Here is a 14,990-nt window from a genome sequence, read left to right on the forward strand (position 1 = left end):
TTGTACAACTAAAGTAGTTAAAAAGAGAAAAAAGCAACAAAAATGTATTTTATATATATATATATATATATGTATATATATGATGCATTATACATGCGCACATACGCTATATATATACACATACGCGCACACATATAAAAAAGAATATGTATGCATCAGATTGTAGTATGTAGAGCGAATGCTCGCTGTAAAAACAAACATTATTATTATTATTATGCATTTCAATTATTATTAATTAATTGTTTAATAATAATTAGTACCAATAACAATATGCCCCTAGTGTGTTTCACTTTCTTCTTCTTTCAATGTCAATACAATATCCGAAACTTGTATGTAATTTGCTTATGTGGATGTAAATGAATGCTGTTCAAGTGTATGTGTGTGTGTGTGGGTGGATGTGTGTGTGTGTGTGCTTATGACTGTTGGAGCATGTATTGCTGCTCCTGGCGCTTGGCTGTGCTTTTTGTTTAACCATCTCTAAGCTCTATGTTGGCGCCGACCCGCATTATCCCGATATTATTTCTGTGTCTTCCGGTGTGTCAGCTCCTGGGCGACATCGTCCAGCAGCTGGGTGGCATAGCCATTGCCGTTGCCATAGCCATTAGCGAGCAGGAGACCGTTCGACTTGTGCGCGCTGCCATTGGTCAAGGACGTCGCCGCATTGCCGTTGGCCAGCGTCTTATAGCCGTTCTTCAGGCCATTCGCATGGCCGTTGCTGAGCGTCGCATTGCCATTGCCATTGGCCTTGGCCGTTGACGACGCTGCTGCTGCTGTCGTCGTCGTTTGTGGCATGAACAGATCGTCGTGGGCATTGATGCTCTTGCAGTAGCCGTTCGGCTTTGCATGTCCATTGGCCAGCGCTGCGTTCTTCTTCTGCAAAAACGCGTGTGAACAGAAAGAAAAGGAAATTTTAGCTCTGAGCCCACGGTGCGTATGATTGATATAATATTGCGCATGCGACGCGCGATTACACATATATTTTAATTTATTATATTTCATTATTTGGTTTTTCTCTTGTTTATGCTTCTCTCTCTGTGTGTGTGTGCCCCACAAAAAAAGCAGAAATACATATTATGCAATCAGCTGAGACGCTTTGTCAGCGTTTGTTTATTATTTTTATTTATATTTTTATTTTTTATTTTTTTTTTGCTTTTTCATTCGTATTTTGCCTTGTTTTTTTTTTTCATTCAACTTTCACTTGCGCGCTGCTCAATGGATGCTGTGGGTCGCCGCCAACGTCGCTGTCGCTGCCGCAGTCGCTGTCGCGGTCGACATCAACGTTGGCCCAATGAACGTGAAAGATCATTAAGCGACAACATTTTTGGCGCTTTTGTGTTGGACAAAGCGGACTTAAACGTAAACCCGATTCCCCCGAGACCTACTTGACGAAATTTCGTTAATGAATTTAGACCACAGAGAGATATGTTTGCAATAGGCGTCTGCAACAAGCAGAGATCGGATGTAATCGTGTATGATATAAGCGTTCGCACGGTTTTCGTTTTCATGAACTCTCAAATCCGGAATCTGGAATACGAGCGATGCGAACGCATTTTATGTTTATGTCACTTTGTGTGGCTTTAAATGGCTTTCAAGCAACGTGGGAAGCCATGGCCACTAGGCCGCAGTTAGGCCTTTCAACTGTGCGCCTAGATGCCCGATAATTATCATAATGGGCGACGTGAGAAGCTGTTGCACCTCAAAATGCTCTCATTTCCGGGAGGGAATGGCTTTTGTTTGCAGTTGAGAGGGTGTTGCGGCACTTACCATTAGGCGGTTTTTGTAGGCTGCCTTGTAGAACTCGTTGAACAGGAAGAAGAACATAACAGCATGCATGCCTATCCACCAGACGAAGGCCTTCGGGTAATTGCAGTCAATAAAGAGCAATTGGAAGGCGTGCACCATGATAAGAATGAACTGAACCTGCGCCACGCGAATACAAATCATAGATTTAGCAAAATGTTTTATTTCAGAATAATCTCGTTGTTAATCCACTTGCCATTTGCAGCGTTGTCAGGTACTTCTTCCACCAGAGATACTTCTGGTATTGTGGACCCATGGCCGAGAACATGTAGTACGTATACATCACAATGTGAACGAATGTGTTGAGCAGGCCGAAGAATGTGCTGTGGCCACCTGAATATAGCAAGCGTACACGTTATAGGGTATCTAACAGGACAGTTGATCGCATTTAGCAAACGCACCTGGAGTGAACTTAACGCCAAACCACACCGACATGGGCATGCAGCCGTGATGGATCACATGCAGCGTTGTTACCTGGCTCGTCTTCTTGCGCAGCACGAAGAAAATCTGCAATCGAGAATCAGCTATTGTGAATGGGATCCATATGGTGAACAGGGTCACACTTACCGTATCCATGAACTCTGTGAACTTTGAAAAGTAATACCACCAGCACGCATGAACCATCTGAGTGAGGCGGCACAGAGAAAATATTTAAGATTTCATTAGCAAAGTCTTTGAGCAGGCGAAAATGTTAATTTAACCAACTCACACAGCCTTTTGAATACCCCAACTTGAGCATGTTTCACAAACGAAACACTTTGATTGTGTTGGTTAGGGTATACATTAAGCACGGCATTGCCGTTGCTTTTCTTCCTTCACTCACACTCAATTTAAATTTATTATTTTTAAATCATAATCAAATTATTTTGTAATTCAATTCAATTCAATTCAATTCAATTCAAACATTCATGCACACGCTTTAATAATTATATTAATTGTCAAAATGCAGCAGATAGTTCAAGAGATATAGTAAAGAGTTGGGGGTATAGACATTCAATTAATTGATTAACGGTTTTGAGAAAATTTTAAGAAATCAGTTTCCTGGCCATTGATAATAGAGTTTTTAAGGTATATATTTTCATGGTTGCATAGGGTTGAGAGAGAGAAAGAGAGGGAGAGAGTTGTATACAGTTTCCAGTTGGATGGAGGGGTGTTTTGTATGGGGTCCAGAGTTTTCTACATTCTGTAAGAGATATATGGACATCGATATCGATATCGATAGATATCGATCTGTTTAGTGACACAGTTTTAGGGTACTGAGAGTTATGCATTCGGCATACACATGCTCCGATCTAGATTAGGATCTATTTATTGTTGTTATATATGTTATATAGTTAGGTTATTGCTTAGGTGCGTTTTATTATCGGATGTGTGAAACCAACAGCCGTTAGCATAAAGAATTGATATAATATATGTATATATATACTAATATATATGGTAAGTATCTAGGTTTGTTTATATTATCAGCCCAGAACCAATATTCAAGTACACACCCACACACACTCGCATGCTCGCACACCATTATGAAGCGCACCAATAGAATTCTTATCGACTAATTTATCGTTATCACTAGAGGCTAATCGATATCGTTATTCAACGTCTGTTTGCCAGTTTAACACATACCCTTAACGTTCTAGGATTATTACTATAGTCAACTGGCTGACATCGGAAGCTATAATGTCCTGTTAGCCAACCGGAAACTCCTATCTGCAAATGTAGAGTTTTGTTTTGTTTTTTTTTTCATATATCGAATTTGTTTTTATGTTTGATTTTTTCATATATTTTTTTGTGATTTATGAAGGTTTTTTGTTTTTGTTTTTTTTTTTTGCTGGCATCGGTTTGCGTTGGCGTTTTGGCATTTTAGCGGCTTCCAATTGATGAGCTGTAAAAAATTAGGCATGGCACACACACATATACACGAACACACATTGATATTTACACATACACACACACACATACACATAGGTGCACATTTTTGCATATTCGGTTAGTAGACAGCGTTTAAATGATATTAATTAAAGTAAGCAGCAAAATTATTTAAAGCGATTTTTTTTTTGTTACCATAATCTTATATACAAAACATGTATATAGAAATGCATATGTATGCTTATATATTTAAGGGCACTAATTAGAAACCAGCTACGCTCTTTGCACGTCTCGCTTGGTATTGTTTTACGCGGCGCAGTTATTAAAAAGCTAATTAAATGTGATTATAAATTAAGAAAAAATAATAAGAAAATAATAATAAATATATATATATGTTGAAAATATAAAGCAATGCTGGTTAAAATTATTTGATATATGACTGAGTCAGAAGCGATTGCATACCAAAAATAAATAATATGTGAAGTATTAAATCCATTTATATAGCTACAGATATTTCATTAAGTATGCGTTCTTGAGCTAGACTGGGCACTCTGGATGGCTGCCAGCGAAATGGCCGCAATAGTTTCCCTAGACTTTTCACTTTCACTAGACACTGAGAGGGGCATTTCCTACTGCAGACACGGTATGTTATAGTTATAGACGAGACACTTACTCTCCTAGATGTGGCACTATCGCTATAGTCCACTGGCTGACAGCGGAAGCTGTACGAACCCCACCAGCCGCCCATTAAACACTAAAACAAAATCAGATTAATGCCAAAAGAAAAATGAGAAACAGAGAACGTAAGAAAAACATAAAATAAAGTGAACATTAAAAGCAGCAGCAGCAGTTGCCAGTTGCAAGTTGCCAGTTGCAAGTTGCCAGTTGCAAGTTGCCAGTTGCCAGTTGCAAGTTGATTGTCATTTAAACGCTTTTCAGGCCAGTTAAGCAAGCAGCCAAAACGACGACGACGCCAGCGATAAAGTTGTTATTGTTGTTTGGTGGTGTTGTTGTTGTTGTTGTTGATGATGATATGTTGGGAGTGGATGCTTGTAAGCTAACACTTACCTCATAGAAGAGCCACGCACTAAATACAACCTGTAACGCATTATACATGACCAGCATGTTCTGTAGATGTAACGGCTTTCGATTCTCCATTAATCGTGGACCAAGCACCTGAGAAGTGGAAGAAGAAGCTGATTAGGCAAGGCGATTCAGAGAGTTGAGTTATATAATAACTAAATATATGATTTCAAGCTATATATTATATATATGGGTCAGCTATTGATAAGGTTTTGTTCACATATAGATAAAGCTCTTTAAAGCTGAACTTTCCTAGCCATATTTTTAATAAAAATTTGAAATGCCTTAATGATTGATTGCTAAGAAACGTTTCCTTTTTGGAAAGACTGCGATAAGCTATAGACTATAACTTGAACCGATAAGCTACTGTCTATACCCAAAGACGTAAAGACTAGACTAGACTACTAATCTAGATTATAGATATATAACATTTATATATTTATAAAATTTATAATTTATAATATAAGAAATTTCATTTAGAGTTCTTCAGCCTCAACTCAGTATCAATTCCATTCGATCTAATCAACTTTGGGCCTATTTTTTAGGTGCATTTTCTGTGAATTTCTATAAAATTGTATATAATCTAACTTCTATTATATATCGTAGTCCAATACTACTAGCTTGAGTCACTGTACTGTCTGCCTTATCAACTTGTTGATTAAGTTGGACTAATATAAAAATGCCTTATGATTAGAAATTTTTTTCGCCTTGCTATTTAACTGAATCATAAATATCACTTGCTCAACCCGAAAAAACGAACACAAAAAACGAAAAGCGTAGACACTATCAGTGGGTACACGCCCACGCTGTGTGTGTGTTTTCCGCATGGTAATAACACTTGAGATTATGCTGGAGTGGCGGCTGCTCGGCTATATGACCCAAATCTGTTTATTAAGTGGTCAAATCAAGCGGCCATAAAGCCACAAAACACCTGTTGTGGCCAGTGGCAGGTGCGGCGACTTACCTTAACCAGGTAGACGTATGTGAGGCAGACGGCCAGTGTGGGGAAGGGTGACGACATCATAGGCCAATCCTTTGTCCTTGAATCTGGGCAAAAAGAAAGCAGATAAGCAGTTGAGAATCATGTGATAGAAGTAAAGCTTGATAGACTTTTAGTTATTTTAATACCATTTCATTAGCCTAAACTTTTATAGCAAACTAATTTGAGAGAGTTTGCCTAACTTCAAAGCGAACAGCAGCCAATGTCAATGTTGTTTCTGTAGTGTCTGTTGCTGCTGCTGTCGATATCTACCTGTATTAGTCACACGTATGTGTGAAACAGCAGTTACATGTTCGTAAAGCCAGTTAGTTAGTATCTCTATTAGATAGCAAAGCAAGCGTTATCATGGGAGCATCATTAGCATTGGGCATTGGGCATTGGCCCTGATTTGTGGCGAGACAATGTCACAGAGACAATCATTAAGCAAGCTAATGATAATGATAATGATAATGATAATGATGCAGCACATCCTGCTCGACGGACAATGACAGGTACACTTTAAGTTTAACCATCTATTTACTTAATATTTTTAATAATATATTTATATTTTTCTTTGGCTTTAGGAATTTCTTCATTCGCTTCATTTGGCATTCAGTTCAGCGGCGATAATTGTCATAAAAATGCGTAAACTTAGCTTGGCTGTTTAACTCATGAATAACTTATGCAACCAGACGAATAATCACGCGAATTTCGATTACCCAAGCAGCAGAGGCAAAGAGAAGACAAAATAAATAAATCAATAATAATAATTAAATATATTCGTAAGCAAATATTTCAATATACACCAGAAAAAAAACAATCAAAGCAAAATAGATAGATGATAAATGTATGAGAAATTGAACATCGGCCCCTGACGCAGATTAACAAATCATAAAGAAAAAGTTTAAACAAAAACAAAAAACCAAAAAATTAATAAACGAATATTAATTGAGGCAAACGAACTGGATTGAACAAATGTGCCAAGTGAGATTGTTGCCGAAATGGATTGCGAAAAGATAGAGTAACTCGTGTGGTTATCACATTAGCTAATCATCAAACACGAGCTCTCTCAAAGCAACTTCAGCTGTGTCTGAACATCAGATAAGTTTTGTCTGGCTGTGGGAATGTCTCAAGTCTACGTGAGCAAATGCTCTACAAGTTCAAGTTTTTCAATCGATTCATGGAATTTTTAGAATTATTTTAAGTAATCTTTCTTTATTTCAATTAAAGAAATACTTCAAAGTTGATCATATATTTTTGATAATCGTAAATTGCATTGATTTAGGCTTTATGCAATTATATATTGTTCAAATAAATTTGCCAAGTCAATTTTCTTCAATTTCTTCTTTCAAGCTCAGAATCATTGAAAATTTGCTTGAAATAACTAAAATTTCTAAGGTGAATGAACAAGGAATAGGAAAGTTTATTTGTTTTTGCATATTTTCACACAAGATTTCACATGCTTAGATAGAGCTAGATGTTCTATCTAGCTATCTTTGTATCTATATATCAGTAAAATATATATATCTAATCTATCTATCTATCTATCTATCTATCTTTCTATCTATATATCGATCTATGTATCTATCTATCAAATCTATATATCCATCTATCTATCTATCTATCTATCTATCTATCTATCTATCTATCTATCTATCTATCTATCTATCTATCTATCTATCTATCTATCTATCTATCTATCTATCTATCTATCTATCTATCTATCTATCTATCTATCTATCTATCTATCTATCTATCTATCTATCTATCTATCTATCTATCTATCTATCTATCTATCTATCTATCTATCTATCGATCTATCTATCTATCTATCTATCTATCTATCTATCTATCTATCTATCTATCTATCGATCTATGTATCTATCTATCTATCTATCTATCTATCTATCTATCTATCTATCTATCTATCGATCTATCTATCTATCTATCTATCGATCTATGTATCTATCTATCTATCTAGCTATCTATCTATCTATCTATCTATATTTCTATCTATTTATCTATCTTTATATCTATATAATCGATCTATCTATCTTTCTATTTATCGATCTATATTTCATTCTATCTATCTATCCATCTATCCATGCATTTATCTATCTATCCATCTCTCCAACTATCTATTATACCTTCAGCTACATATATTGTATATATCACACTCTTGATATTACTTCAACATATTCTATATCTTCCTGTCTGTCAACATCTATGGAAATTTACGTCAGATCCTTTGACTCAAAATCTTGTTAGCAAATAGTTTTATTAACTCTTTTTAGCAATTAGACTAAGCAGTTTCAAAACATTGCTTTACTAAACCTTCTAAATTTAACTAGAAAATATATTGTTTTCATAAGAGCTAAACAAACACTTCAATTACTCAATACATCCAAACTAGGCATGATAAGCTGTCTTATATGTAACTAAAATGTTAACAACATTTCAATTGCAGCAACATTTTATGATCAAAAACTAAGCTCTGCACAGTTACTAATCGTTGCCTCTCAACCCATAGCACGTCTTATGCTTCTTTAATTTCATATTTGCAAAAGAAAAAACAATCTGTAAACAGAGTATGGTATAATAATTATATACGTATGCGTGTTCTGTTAGAGTGGCGCCATTTGATGGCTACTTTACTTCCGATATAACGCAAATAAGACATATTATACGTTCGCCCTTAAAATAACCAAGCCAAACCAAAGCAAACTCTCTCTCTCTGTCTGTCTCTCCCAAAAAATGCTGACACGCACAGTCAAACAACTAGCAGCTATGGTAGCTATATATATGTATATAAAGTATATCTGCTGTATGTGAGTACGTATCCATGTCATGTTGAAACATAATTTTAGCGCGTCGAAATTGCTAAAAGGCGAGAGGCTTAGCGGGCATGCATAATATATAATGTAAATAGAGAGAGTATGTCTATACATATATACCTAGTTTGATAAAGGATGCCGATTACGAGAGAGAGAAAGAGAGAGGCAGCTTCCTGCTGTATTTGATATTAGCCAAGACGCTTGCTGACATTGAAATTCTCATTATCAGTCGCTGTGGCTTGGCCTGGACCTGGGCCGCTCTCTGTTTGGGGCAATTAGTGAGCTGGTGTCAAAAATTACTCAATCATTTGCTAAACCTTTGCCGTTTTGCAGAGAAATGTCAGAAAGAAGAGCAGCGAGCACATCAACAAACAGAAAACAAAAATAACAACAAATACGAAACATCAAGGTTACACAAATTAGCGTGCTTAAACATGTGTATATATATACATATATAAATATATATGTATATACATACATATCACATAAATATACAGAGATATGTAAGTGTTAGCCGTGTCTAGTGGCTGGCACAACTTACCACTATGTGAGTCCATATATCTGTTTATGCTCTCGATGTATTTCATAATTAAGGCCATTTTGTTGCTGTGTGTGTGAGATTGTGTGTGTGTGAGTGTGTGTGACTGTGTGCTGCGTGTTGTTCTTGTTGTTATTGGTGGTTCGTTCCGAGTAGTTCAATGCATCTAGTGCAATGCGAAAGTTGTCGAGCTGCAATGAAAAAACCAAATAAAATAAAAATTAAAATTATGTAAAATCTAGATGTATATATATATATAGTAAACATGAGTTTATATAGATATAAATTATGCTTTATATTTATAATTCTAGGCGACCATTTAATAGAGGAAAAAGCTCACTAATTATTGCGATAAATAAACTAAATAAATAATATATATGTATATATATATATATATATATATATATATATATATACATATATCTTTTATATATATATATATATATAAAAGAGCGGCTGACAGCCAGCCCAACAACGAATAGCAATAAAATGAGGTTAATAAACTAAGAGTTTAAAAAAAAGATGAATAAAACATATATATATAATACATACTTATATATACATAAAACTGCCAGTCAGCATTTAAGCGGCATATTTACATGTTGTTTATAATTTGATGTTCTCGTTTTGGTCTTTTGGCTTGCGGCGAATCGAACGATAAGCGTAGACTTTGAGCTCAAACAGAAGATACGATATGGGCCCTAATCGAGCGCATATCAATATAGATAAGCTTAGATCGATAAACATATTTTTGTATTATTTTATTGAAACTAGCCACCCAAAATATATTACTTTCTCAGCCGACTAGGCAAACATATTTAAGAAGGAAATAGTAATAAATACTCAGCTACAAAATTGTTGTCTAAAGACTTTGACTAAATAATGAAGCAAAGTGAAGTGAACCTTGCACTCTATAAATGTTATTCGGTAATATAGGATGTTTGTGCTAAAGTGCAAGCAAAGTTCAAGGACAGACAAAGTTACTGACTAAGCAAATACAAAAGCAAACGCATGCACACACACACACACACTCATACAGGCATACTGAGCTTTGCTATTGGCTCAGTGCAAACAAATATTTTGGCAGCACACAAAAAGTGCAACCGCCGCAGCTGCTGACAGCGCATTTTCATAGCCTCAGCACAGAGCCCTGCAGACGCACTTGGCATAGCAATTTATACAAATCTGGCCCGAAACAAGAGCCAAGTTAGTACAATTGACAGGCCTCTGCATAAATAAATAATTAACTACACCCAAATGAATAGCAATTGTTGACGTCATTTACACACACGCATGTCCAAGCATTACTCATACGCCGCGTGCCACTGTAAATATTAAATAATATTCCGCTCAAAGGAATCGCTCTCTGTCTTGTGTCTAATTGCTTACCTCATTGCGGCTGGGTGAGTGAACCACTGGGCCCGAGTCTGGGTCCGGCGGATGTAAAAATAGCAGTCGCAGCTTGTTAAGGCAATTACACTCAGAAAAATTTCATCATAATATATTATTGATTCATGCATCTATTTCTGGCATTTATTATTGAAGAAATCCTATTGATTAGCATCGTTGCATAATGACGAGCCTACACAACAAACTTCGGGTAATTCCTATGAGGAATCTCTAATAAATTACACTTTAATAATTTGTAGTTAGCTGAACAGAATTTCGCTTCAAATTCGGAATTTTCTTTGTGTATTTGCCGAAACTAGTGTAAATTTCTAACAGTTCAGTTTTGCAACTGACAGCAACTAAAATTGATTGTGATAAAAGAAAAAATAATTATTTTGCTACTTGCAAACGTTTTCAAAAATTAAATACCTCGACTTCAGTTTTAATGAATTGGTCAAAGCGTGCTAATGCCTCGTAGCCAATTATCGAGCCGTACGTGTTGCACGTCCCCAGCAATAAACTAAGCCATTGCCAGCTAAAGACAAATAAATTCAAAGTCAGAGGACAAAAGCGGATAATAGAAATATACACAGAGTATAAATAGAGCTGAAGACGTGCAGCGGAAAATGCTGTCAACAGAGCAACAACAGCAACAAGAACAACAACAACAACAGCATTGTATACAGTTAGTGTTGATTTTGGTTTTCTTGTGTCTTTGTCTATAAGCTTTGGGTGGGTGGCAATGGCTTTGCCTGATTTGCAAGCGCAACGTCTGACACCACATGCCAGCGAGAAGTAGGAGGAGGCGAGGCGACCTACTATGGCTCAGGCTCACCTTCGCCCAGCCAGAAGAAGCGCCAAACGAAATGCGATGCCAGCGACGCTTTAAAGCCGTGCCAAATATTGCTATTTCATTGACCTGATTTCACAGCGTGCTCCATGTAAGCCCACACAAAAGCCAAACCATGAAGCAACAATGCACACGAGCTTGTAAAGCGACACCCAAAAAAAAAAAAAAGAAAAGTAAAATAACAACGAAATAAAAACAACCAGCACTAGCGAACCCCAAAGCCCCAAGCCCGAAGTTGAAACCGAGCCCGCTATGAATTCAGTTTCCAGGGCGCCGAATTCAGACAGCAACATGCCGCTTAACCGGCGCCACGTTGTCACACACACACACAGAAACGCACACAATCACGTGATGACGACTCTTTGCCAATCCAACACGCCCCCCACTGAGCCCACTTTGAAAAACCTTAGCCCTCCTTGCTAGGGTTTCTCTTTGGTCGCTCTTTCTGGGCCGCTTTTGCGCACAGTCGCTCAGCAAATTTCTTGAATGAAAATCGGGCAATGGGCAACCGCCTGGATTCGTATTGCCATGACTCACACACACAGAGCGGCATGCTCAGCTTTATTTCTCGCTAAAACTAGCTTTTTTATGTCTGTGTAAGTTTTAATATGAATAAAATTAATTAACTATTTAATCAACAGTTATTAGAGGCAAAACAATTATAAATAGATAAAAGTAAAGTTTTTATGGCATATTTTATTTACTATATATTTATACATAATTTTTGAACACTGTTTTATATTCAAAATTTATAGATTAATTTTTACAAAAATTTCATGCTTTAAATTTTATAAAATTAATTTTGAAAAATAAAATTAAACTGCTATAAAGTTGTAAAAAACATTATGTATAAATTGCCATAAAAAATAAGACTATAATAATAATATAATTGAGTAGATAATATCTGCAATATGCCTAATCTGCATTTAGTTTTATCTCTCAAAATATAGCCTTTTCCTAGCCTGCTTTAACTAGCTTTTTTTTGTTACTCTAAACTTAACCCAGCACTTGCGGCCAGCGCTACAAAAAGGCTAAAGCCAAAACGTTCATGATGAAAAACGCGTTTAATGTGCAACCAACACGCCATGAATGACGCCTAAAAGACGCGTGCCTCGTCGTAATTGTGGTTGTAGTTGTTTTTTGCGGCTGCTCGTATTATGTCAGTGAGTAAGCAGTGTCTGTGTGTGTGTGCATGTGTTTGTGATTATGTCTGAGGGGCTGGGCCTCGCCTCAATTCTTGCCCAGCGAAAGGTGTCACGTGCATTTCGAGTTAGGCATTGGTTGGGGGTGGTTGTTGGTTGCCTGGTGGTTGGTTAAGCAGCTCGCGTTTTCAATTTCCTATTGATTTTCATATATGTGTGCGTGTGCATGTGCATGTGTGTGTCTGTTTGGCCAAGTGTTGACAGTGCTCGACGGGCCGGGTCAATGAATGGAGGCCCAGCCAAAGGTTGTTTGGCCTACACTTGCAATTATCTGAAGTGTTTGGCTAAGAAGCAACTGCGAATGGTAATTAAATATATTTGTCCATCTCTTGCAGTTAGCCCTGAGCACTGGTCACGTGCATCCATGAGATACATATTGGCCCTATCTAAGGCATAGAGGGCATCTTAGCGGCAATTAGGCGAAGGTTTATGCGCTATTTACGCTAAAGCTGTTTACGTATGTGTTTAGGCCAAACTGTTAACCCGAGATTTATTCGAGCCACTTTAATTTCGATTTATTGCGACATTTGTAGATCAGACAGACGCTGACAGCCGACAATAACCATAAAAACAATACGACAATGGAGTGCTTTTCGCATCAGTGCAAGATAACTAAACAAAAAACTGGTTAGAAACTGATTAAAATTCGACATTTGTTTTGGACATCGAAACGACGAAAGGCACAACTATGAGCTACCCTGTGATGAATATAGAAAAAATCCAAGTTCTGCAACGAAACTACTCAATTTTATATTTGATATTTTATTTATATATTTTATAAACAAAATATTTATGATCAAAGCACATCATGTGGAGTTTCTTTAGGTTTATGAATATATCGTTTCGATACACTCAAAGTTTAAAGGGTAAAAATTAAGCAGGCATTAAGTATTGTGAATTGATTTCTACGGAAGTTCAACGACAGCTTTGAACGGTTCAATAACTATATTATGTATACGAACCGTTAATCTACCAAATAAATTATTAAAAATGTGTGTCAAATTAGCGTCGACGATTGTTAAATAATCTGATGCGAATTTAATTATTAATTTGCATACGATCGAATCAGTCAAATATAGTGACCGACACGCATCAAGCGGACAACATTTAATTTCACTTTAACGAAAACAACGAAATTACGAAATATGAATTGAAATATTGTTAGTGAATGCTTGACTGGGCCTAAACTGTGAACAATGGGGACAATTGTTCATTATCATTTATCACTTGGACGATGATGTAATGTAAGTTATAAAATTTACATATGTCTGGGCTAGAGGGTTCCAGAAAAGTTGGCGTAGGTAGAACTGTCAAGAGTACTAAAGATTTATGGAGCAAGTTTTTCAAGAATTTTCGAATAAGATTTTCAGTTTATTTTCATTAAGTTAAGTTTGATTTAATAGAATTAGGTAGGACTCAAATCTTTTGAGATTTAATGTGACTATTATTATTAGATAAACAATGCATAAATATTATATATATAATATAATATATTATATTACCTGTTTTCGAATATAAAAATTAAAATAGAGTTTAAAACCTAAATTAAATTTTATGTTATCGCTAAAAAAAAAACACAATTTTTAAGACATGAAATAATTATATTTTTAGTTATTCTAAACATTTTGCCTTTCGCCACTTGCAATTTTAAGATTTAATACTTTAATTTAACTTTTTTTAAACAATAAATTTTATCTTAGTTTTAAGTAATTATCAACTTGTTTTCCCATTTATAAACATTAAATAATATTTATATTAATTAATTTTCTATTCTTAAAAAAATTCTTCATTGTTTTCTGATTTTTAATTTTTTTAATAATAAAAAAGTTGAATTTCTTAAAAACCCTATTTAAATGTTTTCCCATTTTATATATATTTTATACATTTCTTTAATAATAACAAATTGTGATATTATTTTTAAGCTTTTTTACCTTGCTTTCCCAGTTGGTGCGTTCGTTGCAGTTGTTTTTCTTTCTGTTTTGTTTATTTATCGATATTTTTGTTGGAAAATTTGATTAATAACTGTTTTATTTATGTAAGCATGTGTGCGAGTAGAAACGTGATTAATTTGCCAGTGGCTATGGAAATTGGGGAGGAAAACCAGTTGCATTTAGTTCAGATTCGTTATTGATTGATTATAATTATATATCGTTATCGTATATATCATATATCAGCTTTATCGCTTGTATTAAGGATATAGATATAGGTAGATGTGTGCGTGTTTGTTGTCTGCCGCTGTTTGTTGCATTTGTAGTTTTGTTATCAATTATTGAAATTGTTGCTGCCGCAGCTGGCATTTGCCTGGCAATCGATGAATGCCATAAAATTCACATTTACTTGATGGCGCACTTTTCGCTCTCTGCGTTCGCTTATCGCACCGCTATGTAAATATACTTGCATACACGCATAAGTACATACATATGTGTTACTGTTTGTATACGTTTTTTTG

At 35.7% G+C, this 14,990-nt stretch overlaps 1 protein-coding gene across 5 annotated transcripts in view; it reads right to left on the bottom strand.

Annotated features, from left to right (window-relative positions):
• Nucleotides 1–240: 240 nt before the first annotated feature.
• LOC111605475 (elongation of very long chain fatty acids protein AAEL008004) overlaps nucleotides 241–14,990 on the bottom strand; it is a 31,989-nt gene continuing 17,239 nt past the window's right edge. The window contains exons 2-11 of one of the 5 annotated variants that reach the window (XM_023324009.2): nucleotides 9,104–9,291; nucleotides 5,714–5,796; nucleotides 4,735–4,842; nucleotides 4,340–4,420; nucleotides 3,424–3,507; nucleotides 2,368–2,424; nucleotides 2,202–2,307; nucleotides 1,997–2,133; nucleotides 1,765–1,920; nucleotides 241–873 (exon numbers count right to left, since the gene is read on the bottom strand). In XM_023324009.2, coding sequence (XP_023179777.2) covers nucleotides 517–873; nucleotides 1,765–1,920; nucleotides 1,997–2,133; nucleotides 2,202–2,307; nucleotides 2,368–2,424; nucleotides 3,424–3,507; nucleotides 4,340–4,420; nucleotides 4,735–4,842; nucleotides 5,714–5,796; nucleotides 9,104–9,161 — 1,227 coding nt within the window. In that variant the 5' untranslated portion in view covers nucleotides 9,162–9,291 and the 3' untranslated portion in view covers nucleotides 241–516. Of the gene's footprint in view, nucleotides 874–1,764; nucleotides 1,921–1,996; nucleotides 2,134–2,201; nucleotides 2,308–2,367; nucleotides 2,425–3,423; nucleotides 3,508–4,339; nucleotides 4,421–4,734; nucleotides 4,843–5,713; nucleotides 5,797–9,103; nucleotides 9,292–14,472; nucleotides 14,620–14,990 lie in introns of all 5 variants that reach the window. The other 4 variants (XM_023324005.2, XM_023324006.2, XM_023324007.2 and 1 more) reach the window with 4 other exon arrangements.

The sequence above is a fragment of the Drosophila hydei genome, unplaced genomic scaffold (genome assembly GCF_003285905.1).
Source record: "Drosophila hydei strain 15085-1641.00,03,60 unplaced genomic scaffold, DhydRS2 tig00000290-arrow-arrow-pilon, whole genome shotgun sequence".
In the NCBI taxonomy this organism is placed as follows: Eukaryota; Metazoa; Arthropoda; class Insecta; order Diptera; family Drosophilidae; genus Drosophila; species Drosophila hydei.